Source organism: Crocodylus porosus, unplaced genomic scaffold (assembly GCF_001723895.1).
Source record: "Crocodylus porosus isolate Cpor-Errol unplaced genomic scaffold, CroPor_comp1, whole genome shotgun sequence".
In the NCBI taxonomy this organism is placed as follows: Eukaryota; Metazoa; Chordata; order Crocodylia; family Crocodylidae; genus Crocodylus; species Crocodylus porosus.
Genome location: NW_017728947.1, coordinates 98,476,933 through 98,498,270, shown reverse-complemented (window position 1 = coordinate 98,498,270; position 21,338 = coordinate 98,476,933). Strand labels below are relative to the sequence as shown.

Below are 21,338 nucleotides of genomic sequence, written 5' to 3'. Positions count from 1 at the left end.
CCCAGAACTGGATGCAATACTCCCAACTGCGGCCTGACCAGTGTCGTACAGAGGGGGAGTACCTTTTATCGGTGTCAGTACAATATGAACCGATGCATCAGTGCACCTCTACATTTAAAGCAGCAATTCCAATCACCATGCTCCTGTTGAAAGTTCTCTAGGCCTCACAATCATCTCCCCTCTGCAAAAATGCAGTAGATCCTCTGTTCCACTTAGGCAACTTGCCTTGAGTGAGAATGTGATTAATATGGGGATGTAAATAACAATTAAGTACCTGTTGAAACTCCCCTAATGTTAATGGTTAAACAGTTAACCAATAACATGCATCTGCAAGGGATCGGCCCCTGTACTCACTTTATCTCCAGGCAGCAGCAGCAAACTGGGAAAGCCCACTGCCCACTACTGCTGCTGGCACAAGTCTGCCCAGGGTCAGGGCCACAAGCGGCTGAACCAGCATCTGCAGAGCCACAAGGGACCCAATTCGTGTAGCAGTGCAGCCTTGGCCCCTTCTCCACCATCTGCCCTGAGGTGCACCTATACTGCTGCCAGCAACAAGCTGGGCCAGGACTCCGCAGACCCTGGTGCAGCTGCTTGCAGCCTCCCCACTGCCTGCCATGAACATCCCAGGCTCAGTGGCAGGTGGCAGCAGCCCAGGTTCGCTATGACAGGCAGTGGAGAGGAGCTCCGGCCTAGCTCGCTGCAAGCAGTGGGAGCAGACAGTGGAGAAGGGACTGGGGCAGTGCTGCCACAAGAAGGATCAGGCCCCTTGCGACTCCCCCACTATACTAGTTACTAGTCCCTTTTCCCACCTCCTGCCTACCTGACTAGGTACTAGTGGCCCCATCTCTTCTCATTTCCTCCCTCCTGCCTGCCCTGCCACCTTCAGGGGCTCCCACAACACTTCGCTTCCCCCCTAGACTGCTTCCAACCCTGTGCTAAATAACTGGCAAGGTATTACCAGCTATCAATATGTGAACAAGTAAATGTTTAAATGTTCACATCCCTAGTTTAATAGGCCTTGAATATAAAAGATACAATTCTACCCGTGAGTTATTTCTGGGGCTGAGGGTCCTCTACAAGAGCAGAGGGGGAAAGGAGGCCATTGCTTACACTAGTCGGGACTATGGAGTAGAGAAAGGCAGCATAGATCTGGAGTCGTCATACTGTTCTTCCACCTCCTCCCCCACTTTTCAAGCCTTTCACCTTTGCCTCTTCACTTCACACTCCCATAGCCATACCAAGTTACACCAAGTTATAGCTATTTGAATTCAGGAGCAAACTTCGCCTTGCTTCTGTGAGCAAGCAGTTTAAGATACTTCATTCATTTTAAAACAAAGTGCTTCAGACTTAGTTACAATGTAAATAAGCAAGGACTGGACTCAAATTTAGAAACACTCCAAATTGGTTTTTCAAAAGCGTTTTTGTTTTTTTGTTTTTAATCCCTTCTTGACTTAAGATATACATAAAAAGGGTTTTAAAACTGTTTATTCACATCTAATATTTCTGTTATATTGCTTGTTGAAAGCCACAGTATCCTTAAAGTATTGTTACAAACAGTAAAAAATATCTAGTCGCACAATGGGAAAAAAAAACCTTAAGATTTTTAGTGTGGGTACAAGAGTGGAAGGAGCAGGCTACCATTTAGCATCCTTTCAGATGTTCTGCTCCTACTGTTAGTTCTTCACTAAAAGTTAGTCATTTTCAGGGCTGCCAACCCAAGTTAGTTTTTTTGTTTTGTTTAGTTTGGGGGGGGGGGTTACTGAAAATCTGCAAATTAGGGCTGATAAATGATTAAAAAATTAATTGCAATTTATTGTGAGATTAATTAATTAATTCAAAATAAAAAGTCACAATCACAAATTTAATCCCAGTCAAACAAGTCAGCACCCCCTACCCCCACCAGCCCAGAGCCCACGCACCCTGTGGCTCCCTCCCCACCAGCACCAGCAGCACACAGCCCCACCCCCAACCCGCCCTGTACCTCCTCTAAACTCACACCAGCTGGAACCCATGCCAACAGCCCTGCACCTGGTCTGCCCCCACCCCGATCCAAACTCACCTGCCCATGCAACTGCTGCTGCTCAGCACAAAGGAAAAGCAGTCCCTTCCCATCACTTCTTGTTGCAGCTGCCTGGAACACTGCACTGCCACCACTGCCCTGCTGGGTAACCTGGAGGCAGTGGTGATAGCAGTGGAGAGGAGCTACAGGGCAGCCTAGGCATGGGCCCAGCAGCTGCCTAGAGGGAGGGGGGGCTGATTCCCCACCCCCATGCTGAGTAACAGCTTCTGCCTGGCTACTGCTCAGCATGGGCAGATGAGTCTGGAGCAGGTGCAAGGCAGGCCGGGGTCAGGGCTGCACGCACAGGTTCCGGCTGGTCCAGATCTGGTCTGCTGCACTAGTCAAAACCATGTGCGTGATTAAACATGATTGAATCCTAATGCAATGAATCCTGAAATGAGCTCAGAATTTTTTCTCCCCCTTTTTCTTTCTTTTTAAAATGCAGACTATCCACAAATTTATGGGCAGATGGAAACACTGGTCCTCTTTATTATAAAATTTTAGGCAGTGAAGCTTATCCCAAAAAATCCTAACATTTGGATGCCTAATACAAGTCATCTTCCAACAGAGGTGAAATCAGAATTACATTATATAGCTGGAGAAGCTTTAGGGATAATGCTCGTCTAACATGGCCAGGCTGCATCAACACAACTAAACCCTTCTGTTGTTTTACTGAAGGATATGTTAAGCCTGTTTAGAACGGTACCTGGCATTATAATGCATTTTTCATATACCTAGAGAACAAAAAGGTAATTAATTGTACACTGCAGCCATTTCGAAGAACTTTACAACATTACAAAGATGCACTTTAGCACTTCTACTGTCAAAAAGACACTGGTGAGGACAACATAACTAAGCACAATTTCGAAAATGCCAGTCTAATTGTTTATGTGGCTGCCAAAACCAAGATGGATTTGAAGAAAATATCCTTTAAATTTTTCATTTAACTAGCTCTTGAACTGCTTTAGTGAATAAAACAATATAGATCACTTTTTTGCCAGACAACTTGCATCATATCTTAATTCAAATGTCAGCTGCAGAATAAGTTCGCTCTTTCACAACTTTGTCTCACAATATTGCTACTTTCCAATTTAAGACCATTTGTGCACAAGAAAAAAAAAATACTGATATCAAACTTCATAAAGTATAAATTAAGACCAGAAACAGTTTAAAGTCACAGACTTAAGATATCAAAGAGGATTTAACACTAAAGTCCTGAAGAAGTTTCAGATACAAAGGTAAATCTATTCCCTTTTGAGCATAAGGTCTATTAGACAGTAAGGGATTTACTATTCCAATTACTAGACTAGTGATGGGGACCAGTGGGACAGACTGATCGAGCAGGATCTAGAAAATGATGTGATAACCTAAGAGAAGGAATAAAGAAATAAAGTGCACTCCTAAGCTGACAGAGAAAGCAAATGAGGCTGTAAAGTTACCACAGGTTTGAACTTGAACCCTCACACAGAGTGCCTTAAATTCAGCAGGAGCTTTTCCCTGGATAAAGACTTTGTAGCTGAACTCACCAACCATGTATCTAAATCCATTAAACAAAAAAGGGACAAAAAGCAAAAACAGCAATTTTGCTTTAGTTATCAGGGTAGTGGCAATGTTATATGCACACACACTACCCCTATTTGGGAACCAGTAAAATGGTTGTTTGTACAACTATATGCACAAAGAGAAAAACAAATGTTAAATTCTTTTATATAAAAAAGCACATATTTCATACTGCAGACAGTATTTAACACTACTTTTGCTAACTTCATCCCTTACAAGAAGCTTGACTTGAAGAAAATGATTTTAAGAAATAGTTATTTGTCTAACTGTGTCAACTTACCACCCGGACAATTTATGACATCAGTCCTTTGGATGTGTAGCTCATTCACAATAACGTAGTATTTAATTAATTTTCTGGCTAAAAGCAACTCCTTCCAAACAAGAGTAGATTTTTCTAAGCCCTTCAACACTAAAATTCCAAACAATTAGATTAGTTGACAATGGTAGCCTACAGTCACTGAAACAGTACATTACTGTTGACAGTAAGTCACCAACATTTTCATAAAAAATAAGGACAAGGAACTACAGTTACCTAAACTATAAAGTTTATATAATTAGTGACGGCAAGACTTATGCAATATTAATAATTTGAGCACATTTCCAATATGTAATATCTTTAAGATCTAACATGATTCAGGGTACTGTCTTTTGCATGCATTTATGCTTTGGTAACAAGTTAATCCAAAAAAAATTCACGACGTGTCACTTACAGCATGAGTCCCATTGTGACACTGCATCATGCCTTAGGATCATTAAGGTTGTCAGCCAAATACAGAGAATAAATTCCAGAGTCAAGGGGTTGCCATTAACATAATTTCTCCAGCATTCAACTCCCAAACATGTTTTCAGACTAGAGCATAAGAGAAAAGCAACATCAAGTAATCATAAAAATCAGAGATTTATGCACCTTGGACTGAGCTCAAAAGTTGACAGCCAGCAATCTATATGTTCATTTTGAGAACCAGCAAGTAAACTGGGGGGGGGGGGGGGGGACACGACACCCAACACTGTCTTTCCAAGTTCCTCTCGTTCAAGCAAGTCCCTCAGAAACCTTACTCAAGTCCAACAAGACACAGAGTTAAGTATCTTCAGTTTTCTGCAACCTATATCCTCCCTCATTATCTCCTCTAGTAGTTTCATTAAGAAGTTGAAAAAAAGTTACGGAATAGGATTATACGGAGTGCCACATAACGTGAAAGATCTCAATAGCAACCACAGGAGGTAAGGACAGAAAGAACTTCTGAATCTTAACTACACCTACACATGCCAGCGCTGAAGATAAGTTGCTCTTTCAGTTAACTCCATCAGAAGTCACTGGCAAAGATAAAAAAGAAAGAAAGAACGAACAAACAGTAAGGGCATCTGACATTTTCATTCCTACATAGTTACAGATCTACCCGAGGCAAGGAGGTGGCCAGCCAATTTTGCAAGGAGATCTCAATGAGGGGTCCCCAAGCCTCCACTTCGCTGAGGGGCCCTAGCAGCCCCACCGCTCACCACTGACTGGCTGCAAGGGCTGTCTTTCATACAACCCCACCTCTTGCCACTCACTGGCTGGTTGAGAGCTGCCCATCATGCAGTCCTGCTCCTTGGCACCAACTGGTAGAGGGGGGCAGGGCTGCATAACAGGCAGCCTTTAGCCAATTAGCAGTGAGAGGTGGAGCAGCAGCCATCTTTTGCTCCCCTTAATGCCAGCAGTCCCCCTCCCCAGGCATGGCACGGTGCCATGAGGACTACTGGCTACCTCTGGGGGGCCAGTATTTTATTTTCAGTCAATTTTTGTTTTCACAGATTTCACAGGCATTGCCCAATTTTGTGGGTAATGCCAGATTTCGTGATTTCCACAAAATCATGATTTTGTTAGGTCCCTATACAGTGTTAGCCTTAAAATTCTTTCAGAACTTCTAGTTGTGATGTTGGTTTCTTTAACACTTTGCTTCCAGTTTTTGTTTCTGAGAGAGCATCAATCAACTTTAAGGAAGGAGTTGTATGCTTGTCTGTATAGGGTTTAAACACAAATTATAAAGCATTCTGTTTTTTCATGGGGCAAAAAAGAAACAGATGCTTTGCACATCAGTAGGCAAGATGTTAGGATTTCCAAATGATGCACTGCTATTCCTATTTGTTTTTAATCTTGAGTAAGTGGATTCAAGTCACTGTCCATCTTTCCAATTAAAATTCAGAGATAAGAAGTAGCACTTACCATAACCAGAATTTTCTCAATTGACTGCAAAATCTAGTCCAAATATATTAGTTCTTATTAACATAATAGATGGAATGCCCTCGCTGAGAAATCAATTCAGCTCCCATAGAAGAAATATGGTGCCAATCACTAAAATAACTCTTCCAATGAGGACCTTCTGGATTCTATAGTAGATGAAAAACTAAAACATGCTTGCCACAACACTTCAATAATTCCTACAATCATGATTGCAAAGACAGCATGACTCCTTTGAGCAGTATTTCTAGCCACCTTTACACATCATTCTATACAGCAAAAAATGTCACCTGTGATATGTGCAGAGACTGCCACAAGATGCTATCCTATCAATCATCCTAGGTGACACCAAGATAATTACTAGAACAAATTAATAGTCATTTGTAGGCACCTGAAAGATAGTAAAGTGATAAGGAACAGCCTATATGGATCTGCCAGAACACAAATCATGTCAAACCAACCTAATTTTCTTCTTTGACAAGATAACCAGCACACTGGTACAGAAGAAAGCAGTAAAAGAAGCTTAACTTTAAGGCTTTTGACACAGTCCCACATGACACTCCCCAATAAACTAAGAAAACACAGTCTAGAGGAAACTACTACACACCATGGCATGCAACTTAGTCAAAACACTCAAATAACTTACTGTCAAACTTAGAGGATATATTAAAAGGGGATGGAAAGAGGTCTGCCCTGGGTTCAGTACTCCTAATTATTTTCATTAATCACTTAATAACAGGAGAAACTACTTGCTTATAAATGTTGTGAATGGTGCCAAACCAGGAGGGATTGCAACCACCAAGCAAGATAGATTAGAAATCAAAATGATCTTCATAAATTAGATAAATGATCCAGAAATAAATAAAGATGAAATTAAATAAAGACAAGTGAAAAGTGCTACACTTAAAATGAACCTATCAAATGCATAAATGCAAAACAAGGAATAAAAAGATTTAAAAGAAAATGGCAAAGTTAGAGGGAAATAAACTGCCTTACTTAAAAGTGAAGGGGTTGCAAAAAAACCAAAAACCAAATAAAAAGTGGGGGGGGAGGGGGAAGAGCAGGCAAAGTATTAATACAAGGGTGGGCAAAATACGGCCCTCGGGCAATTGCATCTGTCCTGAGAGGTCCCTAAAAAAATTTAGAAAATAAATATTTCTCTGCCCTTGGTTCCTGTCAAAAGTGACAGGAACCAAGGGCAGTAGGACCCAGGGGAAGCTCGGTGGGCTCCAACAACAGGGGAACCCACCTGGCTCTGCCTCCCAGCCAGAAGCCCCACCCAAGGTTTCTGGGCTGGGAGCAGGTGACTGCCCTGGCACAGGAAACTCAGGTAAGTGGGGGCGGAGAGGACCCCAGGCATGGAAGAAGCGCAGGGGCGAAGCAGCCCTTCCCCGCCCATCCCTGATGCCCTGCCCTGCAGCTGCTCGCAGCCCACGTGGGGCTGCCTGTGCCCACTCAAGACAGCCCCACATGGGCTGACAGCACCTGCAGTGCAGGGCGACAGGCATGGGGCAGGGAGGGGCCGCTTCCCCCCCCCCACTCAGCTTTTCCTTGGGCTCCTTCTCTGCACAGAGACAAGCAGGCCCTCGCCTGCTCCATGGTTGCCACCCCATGGTGCAGGCGCTCGCAGCCTGCACAAGGCTCTCCAGAGCAGGCACAGGCAGCCCTAGGCAGACTGCAAGCAGCTGCAGCCTGGGGCACCAGGCATGGGGTGGGGAGGGGCTACTTTTCCCCATGCTCCTCACCAGTTTCTTCCCTGCTGGCGAGAAGGGGGTCAGGGCCCCCACGGGGTTGGGGGGCACTGGGTGTCAGTGGGCAGGGAGCCAGGGAGAGCACGAGACCTGCACCAGTACTGGGGCGGACCAGAGCAGGGTGGCAGGATCCCAGCCAACAGGGGCTCTACAGAGCCCGACCAGCTCCCCCCTCCCTGCTGGTGCAGCCCAGCCCAGCTCCACAGACCCTTGCCAGCCTGTGCCCTGCTCTGGGCCCCACTGGTGCTGGCCCTGGGACATTGGTCCCAAGATAGTGACCAGGAGGAGCACACCTGTCAAGGGGTGGGGCTACCCATGCAGCCCTCAACAGCCTGCCAAAACTGGGTAAGTGGCACTCCACCCATAATAATTGCCCACCCCTGTATTAATACATCCCAGAATAGTAAGTGTCATACATTAGATATGGGAGGGAATTGTTGTGCCCTTCTTTGCACTGATAAGGCCTCAGTTGAAGTATTATATCCAGTTTTGGGAACCACACTAAGATTGTTCTCCCTGTACACTGATCATAGGACAAGTAGTAATCCATCTATTCTGCAGTAAGTGAAATTACTAGGAAGATGTTAGGGGGCAAAAACCTATAATGATAGTCAAGTACCAGAACAGGATAGAAAAACATCCACCAGGAATAGTAAAACATATGAACCAACCTCATATCAAGCAGATAGAACAGAAGATGCTGACATCCCGTACCACCTTGTATTTCCATCTATACTGGACCATCAGCTCATATATACGAGGCCCAGTCCAGTGACCTATTACATATGATAAAACACCTTCCATCCCAGAAAATTTCTGCCAGGACGGTGAGGAGAGCAGTCCAACAATTTATTACAAGGCTACCAATCTTAAGCAATAATCCATAAGACAGCAAGTCACCCAGATAAATCTTGGTGACTATCAAACAAAACCAAAACAGAAAGAAACCAACCCAAATGGAATTGCAAGATGAAGCAAAAAACCCCAAACTTGCACACAATATGTATTTTAGTGATTGTTAACCAGGTACTGCCACTTGACAGCTAACAAATCCATCATTAGGTTGGCAGATCAGGCATACACAGCTCAAGCTGAGCTAGGTTTTCATCTGGAGAAAGCAGAGCCAATTTCATACGACATCATAATTAGGTCAAAGACATTGCTATCTATAGACTCTACAAACAGGAATTGAACAGGGTCATTGTCAAAGGATGTCCACAGTTCAGAAGTAAGATGTATCCAATAGGAAGTCACAGTTGCCCAGTGTATCCCTGAAAACAGTGTTCTCATCTACCTTACCAGTATGAAGGTTAGCTCACCATGCTCACCAGTAAGAAAGATGCCTGCCTACCCACTTATGCAGAATCCACTTCTTATTGCCACCATACTACAAAAGCCACTGAAGGGGCACCGATGAGACTACAGCACAAGAACCAACCTTCAAGGCAAGGGCCTTTTCTTGTACAGACATTTATTCCAAAGATGGAAGTATGCAACCCAGAACTCTTTCAGACCTCCCCACCCAAGCAGCATATCATTCAGTATACCCAACTTCAACTCTAGCCTTCACATCCACCTTAATAGGAGGTTGCTGCATAGCCTCACTTAAACCACAAGCTAAGGTGGAAACGAGGGAAAACCCACAGGAACATAAACATCCAAGAGTACTTACTCAACTCAAATACATCATTAAAAGATAATCTTCATTCATTTTGAGGCAATTTCTCCTTAATACAGATCCCCCTCCCTACTTGACCAAGCAGGTTTTTAGAGTTCCACACTGCCTTGGCAGGAGAAAAGAGGCTGTATACAAGCCCTCAAGTAAAAAGTTGGATTATGACTCTGTTCCAAGTTTCTAGACTTTCATCCTTTCTTGCTCTCTTCCTCAATTTCACCTATAAAATGTTCTGATAGAGAAAATTCAGATGAACTAGTTCACAATCTAATGTCCCCAGCGGCATTATGCAGGTCCTTCTTCTCTTCAAAACTAATAAGAATTCAAGGAGCTTACACCACCACCTTAGACACCAAGCCCAACTCTAGTTTGTATTTTCCAAAACCACTGTCACTAAAAACAATTAATCCTATTCTAGGATAACTGTAAAATAGAAGAGAGATTTGGTGGTCTAGGTTATGGCTTCAACTAAATAGAATGAGTCAAAAAGGAGATGGAAAACAAAGATAATTTAGGACATGACAGTAGATAAGTGAAGAGTGTAAGAACTGCTATACTGGGTCAGACCAGAGATCTATCCAGCCCAGTACCAGGTCCCCAACTGTGGCATGTACTGGATTATTTATAGCAGGGATAGGTAAACTGTAGCACTGGTGTTGTAAGTGGCATCAGCAGCCCCTGTGTGTGGTATGTGACAGATTGGGGAGGGGACAGGCAGCCCACGGCAGATAAGGCAGGGAGCAGGAAGCAGAGCAGCAGACTAGGCAGAGAGAAGAAAGATAAGCTGCAGATCAGATAAGGGAAGAGAATCTGAATGGTGCTCAAGGAGGATGCAGGGCTTATCTGTAGCATGCCTGCCAAAAAGCTTGCCTTCCCCCTCTCCCCCTGCTTTTACAAGAAGAGTATAAAAGAACAGGGCATGTGTGAATTCATCCATCCTCAGTCATAACCTGCCAGTCACCATTAGTACACAACACACCTCACATAGGTCCACCAGGGACTGTTAAATCTCACATAGATTTGCCTAATCCATTTTTCACCTGGTTATACTATTAGCCTCTGAAATATCCTGGGGCAATGAGTTCCACAAGGTAATTATGCATTACATGCATCTCACTTACTCAGTTCTTTTTGTTAGAAACCTGCTGCCTGATAAAAGAACTAGGAGGTACCCAGTAACTTTATTGAGAGATAATAAAACAACAGTTCCCTATTCATTAATACTATGGAAAAGTGATTTCATTGACTTCCATCATATCTTCTTTCATCTCTTCCAAGCTGATGAGATCTAGCCTTTACAATCTCTCATAGCACAAAAGCAGTTTTATACCCTGATCATCTTTGTTGCCCTTCTCTGCACCTTTCCTAGTTCAGGTATATCCTTTTGAGATGGAGTGACCAGAACTGCAAGCAGCAGTCAAAATGTGACTGTAGTACGTTTTATGTAAGAACATTTTCCATTTCTTCATATAGATTCCTAATGATTCTTAATATTTTTAATTTGCCTTTTTGACTACCAGTGCACAGTGAGCCCATGTTTTTAGAGAAATTTTCACAGGGACATCAAAATCTTTCCTGAGTAGTAATAACTAATACAGAAGCCATCACTGGGGATGTATAGTTTGGCTTATTTTTCCCCCTTAGACATATCAGCATTGAAATGATCCCTGCCACTTTATTACACTCAGTTTTGAGAGATTTTCCTGCAACTCTTCACCATTAGCCTTAGTTTTGATCATCAAGAACAAAGTTGTATCACCTACAATCTTTGCCACTTAACTACCCCCTTTTCCAGATCATTTCTGAACGTGCAGAACCTGAACAGCACAGCTCTCTGAAGGACATCACTGTTTACCTTCTTCTCCATTCTGAAAAGTCACCATTTAATCCTACACTTCATTTCCTACCCTTTAACCAGTTTTCAGTATGTGAAAGGTCCTTCCCCTTCTGATCCCAGGACAGCCTACTTTCTTTCAGTGCTTTTTGCAAGAGACTGTCAGCAGCTTTTTGCAAATCCACGTATACTGTAACAACTGTATCCTCCTTATCCATACATGCTTGTTGCCATCCTCAAAGAACTCCAACAGACTGTTAAGAGAAAGTTTTGCATATCTAAAGGTTTCTTTATATCAATAATGCTCACTGGAGTCACTACTCAGAAATCAGTTGCAAAAAGTTTAATAATTTACTTTGCAACTTTCCATAGCTGAATCAAGTATGAAGTATATTAAAGAAGAATCAGTAACCTGCAAAAAAGCTCTGCTACAGAAACAGTTATCTAAGCATGGTGGAAAGGCCGTGCCCCTCATAGAGGTCAGTGGAATAATTTACACTGACTTCAGTCAAAACAAAGGACTTTAAGGCTAGTTAGCAATGAGAAAGATGTAAAAATAACAATTTATTTTGTAGCTTCAGCAAAAACACAAATTTGCATGTGTTATAGTTAACTTAAAGTTTTTGAACCGATTTATTCTAAATGGATTAGGCAAGTAATCAAGTTTGAATCAGATTTAGGTAACATGAGCTAGCAGGAATTTAAATTATAACGACATGTAAAAAAAAAAAAAAAGATGTAAAGGCATTACCTTCATCTATGTTAGGAAGGATGGCCAAGTCTGGGTCAGTTTCAAATTTAATTTTTTAATCTGGGAGACTGTTTTAAAAGGACATTGTTAATATTCCAGTAGCTTATCTGATACCTATTCATTTTAGAGACTATAATTTATACTTCAAATTTAATTCACTACAGAACTCTCCTACTCTCACAGATTCTGTACAAGAGGCAGTAAGGAGTAAGGTTTGTAACATAGATCACCATTCTTCCTAAAAAGAATTGGCTATACTGAACATTGTAATTGTCACCTGGTTTTCCTACCTCCACAGAGAAAGCAAAGAAATGCCAATATGAATATTAAAGAGTTCCAACCCACCAAATAGTCAGATAAATTCACAGGGAAAATATTCCAAATTGACAAACTATTTTAAAGAGGCAGACAGAGAAACTCTATTGAAGAAAATTATTTTTAAAAAAGGAAAAAACTTTAAACCTCAAGTTACATATATAGAACTATCATCTCTTCTGTAGCCCTTATCAAACTGGTAAAATTGCTGACAAGTTCTTAAATACAAATTGCATTACAACCCTCTTGCCTGTTTTCTTCCAAACAACACTGTAAAACATACATCTAGTACAATGTTTATTCTTATGCATCAAAACCCCTAAGTTAGACACCCAATGAGCAGATATAGGAGCGTTTTCAACAGCACGTAATGAAGTGAGCTCAGGCTCACAGAAGCTCATACTATGCACGTCTTATTTAGTTAAGGATGCAAATATACCCTGCCTTCAGCATTTTCAACTCCCATTTTACCCACCCACAAATGTAAATACCATTTTACTAAAGAGATACTGAAGAACTATTAAAAACAGCAAATAAAATGTATAAACTTTAAAACTGGCACACAGAAGTTCCCTGGTCTAAAGACACTCTCATCCATTGGATTTTTCTTTACTTTTAAGAAAGACCAATTAAAAAAAGAGATTAACAAAGGGTCACATGAACTGTAATTGGGCTACATGAAAGCCTGCTCCAAGTAAAAAAATTGCAGAAGTCTACAGCTATTCCCTACACAGAACAAACACAGAAGTCTAGATTACATGGATGGCAGGATGAAGAGAGGCGGCTGCTGCCAGCGATCCATGGACAACACATCCTCCCTATAGAAAGGAAAGTAGTAGAGCTAGCAACTGTTTCGCCTGAGTGAGAAATATTACTGTTCAAATACCCGATACGCTTCAGGAACTTAAAAAAAGAGCAGTTGATAATTAAGTGTTGAAATTCACAAATGTGGCTGAAAACCCCTCAAACAAGCGGGACTGATGCCGTAGGTATGAAGGCAAACAAGCGCACATACCCATTTCACAGAAACTAGCAATGGATGGGATCCAGCGAGTCTCCAGCCACTGACAACCAAGCCTCAGCTCCTGATTGTGCTTTGCGAGGAGCAGTTAGGGCACTCTCCTGGGACCTTGGAGACGCAGGCAGCATTTCCACAAGCCTCCCATCATGACCTTGGGCAAGTCACCGGCTCTCCTTGTGCCTCGGCTCCCCACCCCGAGCACAGGGGCCGGGAGGTCCTAAAGGCGGTGGGGATTTACCTACGCCGACATCGCTGCCTCTGCCCACGTCCAGCAGCGCAGTTGTCTACTCGCCCAGGGAGAGGAGCCAGCCTGGGGTTCACGCACGCGAGGCACCAGCAAGAGCTGCCCACAGCCCCGGCCGCGATCAGGGGGCAGCCCGCACCGTCCGAGCCCGGCCAGGCCCCGTGCAACGACACCAGCCAGCGCCGGGGGCACCTGGCAGCAGAGGCCCCGCCGCGCGGGCGCAGCCCGGCCTGACGCAGCGCATCCCCCGGGCTCCCTCCCCCGGGGTACAGCTGCGGGCGCAGGCCCCCACCCCGGAGCAGCCCCGGCCCGGCGGTACCTTGCGGACCCCCTTGTAGATGTAGAAGTAGAGCTCCCGGCCCACATTGAAGCAGAGCCGGTCGCCGTTGCCGCTCTGGTCGTTGACGTTGACGAAGGAGACGCGGACCGGGTTGGAGCCCTGCGAGTTGAAGGGCACGCGGTTGGGCCGGCTGTACTCCGAGTGGCTCAGCAACTTGTACACCCCCTCCCGGGTGGTGAACTGGGTCTTAATCTCGTTCATCTCCTTCCCTCCTCCCTCCGCCGCCATCTTGAAAAGGAGCATTCATCCTGCCCCAGTGCCCGGATGTAGCCACACTGCGCAGGCGCCGCCGCTCGCTCGCCCTGCCCGGGGGCGTCCGCGCAGGCGCCGTGCGGGGGGAGGAGCCGCTCGCCTGTTTACGGCGCCACTGCGCATGAGCGGGCGGGGCTGCTGCCTGCTTAGCCCCAGCCGCGGAGGGGGGCGGGGCCTCTCCTCGTGGAAAGGGTGGGAATAGAGGGGGAAGGGTAGCTCTGTAGCGCATGCGCAGAGGCGCAGTAAACAGGCCACCGTGCTCAGGCCCACGTGCCTCCCCAAACGTGATTTTAAAAAAACAATTTAAAAAGAAATCTTATTTTTTTAATTTAAAAGACTTTTTTTAATTTAATCTTTTTTTAGTTAAGATGCTTTTTAAAAAATAATAAACATATATAGTTTTAATTTATGTTAAAGCTCAACAGTATCATGGAATTGGGATTATAACAAAGTTATATACTATTTGAGACAATATATTCATGAAACCTTTTTAGAAGTTTTATAAAAGGTCACAGCAGGCCATGGGCTATGTATTAGGGGTCCAAACTTACTGGGTTCCCAGAGGCTAGTCTATAGATTAGTCAAGATTCAAGGAAACCGCTCTACCCAATGGGATTCAGTGCTCAGTCTAGAAGATCCCATTAAACAGCTCTGTGATGCATAGTTTCAGTTCTTAAGCTTGCCACAGGCAATGACCTGGTGAGGGATCTGCAGGTGTTCGACTACCTAGGCGTTCGTGACCATCATCTGCTGGAATTTACTATCTGGCGCAGGGTGGTGAAAGCAAGCAGTAAGGCAAAAGTCCTTGACTTCAGGAGTGATGACTTCAATGAGCTAAGGAGATTAATAAGAGAGACACTGGGGACTCGGAGCTTCAATGAGATGGGAGTCCAGGACGGGTGGTTCTTCCTTAAGGAGACGATCCTCCAAGCTCAGAAGGAGTCAGTCCCAACACAAACCAAGAGTGCTAAAAAGACCCCTTGGCTCAGTAAAGGCATCTAGGAGGGCCTGAGGGCAAAATAGGTGGCATACAATCAGTGGAAGCAAGGGGCAATCACCGAAGAGGATTGCACCTCTGTTGCTCGTGATTGCAGGGAGGCGGTTAGGAAGGCCAAGGCAGAGATGGAACTAGGGCTGGCGACCAGAATTAAGGATAACAGAAAGTCCTTTTTCAAATAAATTAGGAGTAAGAAGGCACCAGGTAACGTGGGACCCCTGCAGGACAGGTTTGGCAATCTGGTGATTGCAGCAAAGGAAAAAGCTGATCTCTTCAATGAGTTCTTTGCCTCTATATTTCTGAGCAGGGACCAGGACAACTCCCCCACTAGGATTACAGACAACCTCAGGGGACGCGACGCCATGCCTAGGATCAGGGCCGATCTAGTTAGGGAACTCTTGGGGGGGGCTGGACATGTATAAATCAGCAGGTCCAGATGTTCTTCATCCAAGGGTACTGAGGGAATTGGCGGGGGTCATAGCAGGGCCCCTGGCACAGCTGTATGAGCGCTTGTGGGGCTCTGGCCAGGTCCCAGAGGACTGGAAAAGGGCCAATGTGGTCCCCATTTACAAGAAGGGGAGAAAGGAGGACCCAGCCAGTTAGTACCACCTTGGTCCTTGGGAAGACCTTTGAGAAAATTATCAAGGAACGCATCTGTGGGGGCCCAGCACGGGACGTAATGCTCAGGGGCAACCAACACAGGTTCACTGCAGGCAGATCCTGCCTAACTAACCTTGTTTCCTTTTACGACCAGGTCACAAAGTCCTTGGATGCAGGCGTTGTGGTGGATGTTGTCTACCTAGACTTCAAGAAGGCCTTTGACACTGTTTCTCACCCCATGCTCAAAAAAAAACTAGGCAACTGCAGCATTGATGCCTACATAGTCAGATGGTTGGCAAATTCGCTCAATGGTCGCACCCAGAGAGTGGTGGTGGACGGGTCATTTTCGACCTGGAGGGATGTAGGCAGTGGAGTTCCCCAGGGCTTGGTCCTCGGGCCTGTGCTATTCAACATCTTTATCAGTGACTTGGAGATGGATGTGAAAAGCACACTGTCCAAATCCGCTGATGACACAAAGATGTGGGGAGAAGCGGGCACACTGAAGGGGAGGGACAGAATTCAACTAGATCTAGACAAGTTACAGAGATGGGCAGATTAGAATGAATGGAATTCAACGCAGACAAGTACAGGGTGCTGCATCTATGGAGAAGGAATCTGCAACATACCTATAGGCTAGGGAACACCCTTCTTATTAACACAGTGGCCAAAAGGGATCTTGGAGTCATTGTTGACTCCAGGATGAACATGAGCCACCAATGCGAGGAAGTGGTCAGTAAGGCTACTCACACCTTGTCATGGATCTACAGATGCATCACAAGCAGGTCCAGGGAAGTGATCCTTCCCCTCTATGCAGCATTGATCAGGCCATAGTTGGAGTACTGCATCCAGTTCTGGGTGCCGCACTTCAAGAAGGATATGGCTAACCTTGAGAGGGTTCAGAGGAGGGCCACTTGCATGGTCAGGGGGCAGAAGGCCAGGCCCTACGAACACAGACTAAAGGGCCTGAATCTATTCAGCCTCCATAAGAAAAGTCTGAGAGGGGTGGCTGTTTATAAATTTGCCAGGGGGGACCAGCGGAAAATAGGTGAGGCTCCGTTCCCCCAGGCACCACCTGGGATAACAAGGAATAACAGCCACAAATTGACTGACAGCATGTTCAGGCTTGATATCAGGAGGCATTACTTTATGGTTAGGGCTGTCAGGCTCTAGAATGGGCTCCCAAGGGAGATGGTGCTCTCCCTTACCTTGGGGGTCTTCAAGATGAGGTTGGATAGATATCTGGCTGGGGTATTATGATCCCAGCACTCATTCCTGCCCAAGGCAGGGGGTCAGACTTGATGATCTGTTCAGGTCCGTTCCGCCCCTAGAAACTATGAAACTGGATTTGTGACTCTAGACAGCATAGACAGACAAGGTTCTTTGGGTAGATGGAATAGCTTTTATTAGACCAACTAAATAGTTGAAAAAATTGTTCTTTGCAAGCTTTTGGGCACAAATGCCCTTCTTCAAGCACAGGGGGTGTGTGTTGTCTCCAGAGATAACATCCTTGTGAACAGCAGTGTATGGAGATGAGAGTGAACAGACCCGATTACCCCTCATCAGTCCTGTTGTCTCTCTCAAGTGTGTACACAGTCAAGCCCTTACTTCTCTCTTAGTGCAAAGTTTCAAGAAGTTATATGAATAAAGGATATCAAACAACAAGAATGCACTTTTTTTAGAAAACAAGGGATCCCTTAAATTGAAGCTCCCTTACCAATGATTTAAATCATGATTTAATTTGATTTGATTTGAATCGAATCCACCCTGGTTTGCCCAAGCCTTGCAGCAGAGAGCAGGGGTTTGCTTAGTGGGGAGGCAGGGGCTCTTCTGAGGGTGACACTGATTAGAGGCGCTGCTGCTGCTGCTGGGGGTTAGGGCCTGGAAGGCAAAGGAGGTGGTGGGGGGTGAAAGCTGCAGTGGAGAGAGGCCCTGGTGCCTGAAGTGGGCAGAGTTGTCAAACGCAGTCTTCTCCCTGCAGTTCAGTAGCCCACACCCAGGCTAAGGGGCACTAGAATGAGAGTGTGGGTCTGAGCCTGTGGGTCTGGTGATGTGGGTCTGACGCCAACACACTCCTGAGGACATCTTACCCCTGGGCACAGTGTTGCTGCAGACCTGTTAAGAGGCAATAAAGGCATGAGTGACCAAGACAGAAGGAAGGTAGAGTTGCACCTTGCGGACTAAATTGGAGATGCGCAAGCCTTACTAAGCAGCAGCTTCCTAGCTTCTGATGAAGCAAGCTGCCACTTACTTGTGTAGCTCTGATTCAGTCTGATGCCAATCTACCCTGCCTTTTGTCTGCGGCAGGCTAGTGTGGCTCCCTCTCTGAGCCCAGGTTAATGTCTGCCAGGGTTAGTGAGAGCCATTGATCAAGCCAAAAATGATAGACAAGTTACTTATGGGAATTTTAGTATCAATGAGGAAGCCAAAAGCATTTCTGTACTACATGTTGAATTGAACAGTTGTGCCTCAGTCAAAGGAGATTTCACATGCAAACTCTTCAAGAACTCCTCAAACCCAGTAGCACACTTGTAGCTAGGTCAGGGTCAGGTTCAGCTTCAGCCAGCTGTTCTTTCCCTGCAGGACCATCTCAGTAGTAGTGGCTTGCTAGCATGTGGTGAGGGACTGGGAGAGCTGTTATCTGTTTATAGCCACCACTTGTGTTGTTATCAGACCAGTTGACATAGTGGTTGTTTAAAGAATTGATCCTTATGAAATTCCATGTAAGAAGGATCTACTGGAGGAAGCACAGTTTTCCTGTTACTACTTGTGGGCTGTGTCCTTCTGAAAGGGACTCAAAATATTTCCTTGGATCCTTAACGCCTCTCTCAGGTAAAACATATCTCAAGGTCAACGTGCTACAGAGAGTTTCAGGCAGATGAGAATGGATGTCTGCCATCTATCCACTGACAGTAGATTTGTTCCTAACTTTATTTCAGCTACATGTCCTAGCCTGATTCCAGGGTGTGCTACATCTAGAATATTAGCTTCAGATAGTTCGGCTTCTCTAGTGAACTTCTGACTAAATTATCTATGAGCCTGTTTGGGAATCATAAGTTAGACACTGGGGTGTACAGCCTAGAATCGATGTGTCTAAAGTGAGTTTCTTCAGTGTTTCTCAAACTACAGCACATTTGGAAATGGAAGGAAAGGTCACTTCTCTGAATGATGCTTTGCCTATTTTGATCTGAAAACACTGGCAACACGTAGGGGGTGTATGTGCACCCCCTGAGATTGGCGGTGCACACACTGTGTAAAGTGCTGCCGACACTGCCAGTGGCACTGGCAGGCAGTTGCTGCTTGCCATCCCCAGCCTCCCCACCGCCAACACTGCCAGTGGTGTCTGCGGGTGGTCCTCAATCACCCCTGGCCGCTGCTAATGTTGCCAGCAGTGTTGCAGGTAGTCGCCAACCAGTCGGTGCTCACCACCCTGCTCCCCGCCGCTGACACCGCCACAGCTGCCTGCGAGAGCTCCCCGCTCAGCCCGGCCCCACCACTGACACTACTGCTGCCGCCACCTGTGGGCAGTCGCCATGCCCACCATCCTCTGTGGGCATGCATTGTTCATGTCTGAAATGGTACCAGTTATTCACAGTTCTCTCTCTCAAAACAAGAAAAGCACAGGCATGACTTATATGTCTTGGGTTGTGGATTATTCAAGGTGACCAAAACTTCTTGATGTGTAAATGTTTGCAGTACAGTAACTAAGAGTGGACAAGAGGGGCACCTGCCCCAAACACCAAGTTAGGATGGGCATTAGAATTGTCCCCTTCCCCCTAGAGCAGTGGTCTCCAGCCTTTTTAAGTAGGAGATCACCTTTGGCATTTGAAAGCAACTCAGGATCTACCATGCGCCGCCGCCACCCCTCCCCCCTTCCAGCAGGTAAGTCTGTGGGGAGCAAAGAGGGGGCAGATTGAGACAGAGGAGAAAAAATTATTTGGGGGCACGCCTCCCCAGCAGGTAAGTTGCACCCGGCCTCAATATACCCTTGTTCCTGCCTCTGCAGCACTGTCCCTCACCATGGGGGCCTTGATCTAACCCCTGCCCCTTCCCTCCCCCATGGATTGACTTGCTGGGCTGAGGCACATGTGTGCATGCACACGGGCACTCAGCCTCAGATCGACTCCAGGAGCCTCTGAGATCTACTGCAAGAGGCTCCGAGATCTACCAGTGGATCAAGTAGTTGGTAACTACTGCCCTAGAATCTGTGCCCTGGCAGCATGCCATGCTGGGAACTCTAAAACAATTCCCAGCTGCTGCTGTTTAAGAGCAACAGCTAGGGTGGACAGAGCATGCATGGTAGCAGTAGTAGGTCAGCCAGGACTACATAGGTTTTCTAACATAAAGCTGTTATCATAGGCGACTGGCATGGGGGGCATGTGTCCCCCCTGACAAGGCTGTCCCCACCGCTGACACCACCGGCAGCATTTGCAGGTGCTCACCAGCTCCTTCCCTGCTGTCAACACTGACGCCGGTGTCTGCGTAACGTTCGCCATCTCCATCCTCGCCACCAGGCGCCTGCAGGTGCTTGGCAGCTCTGTCCCTGCTGCTGGCATCTGCACATGCTCGCCAGCTCCATCCCTGCTGCTGCTGCTGGCTTCTGCGGGAACCCCCCAAGACTCAGGAGGCACTAGTTGCCCATGACTGTTACCCACCCCCAACCCTGCCTTCAGAACCCCTATTCCCCCCAGCTCTCCCAGGGGTTTGCCCTGGGTGCCAGTTCTGCTTGTTACACCGCTGAATGGACTGGACTCTGGAAATACAGGTTGACGGGCACAACCAGAGCAGATATATGCTATTTGAAAAAACTTCCTGAATATACATAATATCTTTAACAAAGTAGGATGATTTGTAATGACATGCACTTGGTAATCTACAAAGTGAAGGCAACGAAGGTTGAGAACTACAGTGTGTGGAAAAGGAGGATTTATTGCTATTGGGCAGGATTTAAACATCACTGCATGGCACTGCACAAAGTCAGTGGTAGTTACTGCACTACACTCCTGTGTAGCTCCCAATATCATCACACACACATTTTGAACTGCTTCAGAAAACCGTCAGTAGTAACTGTGATACAGCACTCCTGGGCCCCTTGTCCGTGATCCTGGAGAAATTGTCATTTCACTGTCCCTCAGTTTATCTGGAATAATTATTCTCATCTATCTCACAAGGATGAAGCTAGGCATAATTACTCATTGAATTAATATAAAGTAATCAATCAGACAAGAAATCGGCAAATAACAAAATCATTACTTACTTGAAATCGTAAGACGACGAAAGATGAAGTGGTTTGAACATGTAACAAGAAGGTCCAACACCCTTGCCAACAGACATCCTGCAGGGTGCTGTAGATGTACGAAGAAGACCTAGGGCAAGCTAGACCACCAACATCAAAGACTAGACGGGATTAAAAACTGACTGTACAGGGATGGCAAAAGACCAGGAAGAATGGAGGAAAGTTATTGCTACATCAAAGGTGCCCCAACAATCAGTGAAGCCTCAGGACTGACTGGCTGAATCCATAGGCATCTCATCAAATAAACAAACAAAAAAGAATTCTCATTTGTCTTTCAGAAAATGTCCCTACTGCCTTTCCATATAGATTGTGGCAGGGCACCTTTAGGTGCTTGCCACTCTAAGGGCAGAGGCAGGCAGCTACCAGGTGCCTGATGAGGGCAACTATTTTCAACATAAGGCATATAAAGGCTGCAGTTTGCTGTTGCC

At 45.6% G+C, this 21,338-nt stretch overlaps 1 protein-coding gene across 8 annotated transcripts in view; it reads right to left on the bottom strand.

Moving 5' to 3' along the window:
• Positions 1-14,047, bottom strand: part of WDR20 (WD repeat domain 20) — a 72,947-nt gene extending 58,900 nt beyond the window's left edge. For 6 of the 8 annotated variants that reach the window (XR_002104168.1, XM_019552532.1, XM_019552531.1 and 3 more), the window contains exon 1: positions 13,748-14,040. Coding sequence is in view for 7 of the 8 variants with exons in the window: in XM_019552532.1 (XP_019408077.1) it covers positions 13,748-14,011 (264 nt within the window). In the remaining variant the exon portion in view is untranslated. Of the gene's footprint in view, positions 1-13,747 lie in introns of all 8 variants that reach the window. The other 2 variants (XM_019552536.1, XM_019552535.1) reach the window with 2 other exon arrangements.
• Between the last annotated feature and the right edge of the window lie 7,291 nt (positions 14,048-21,338).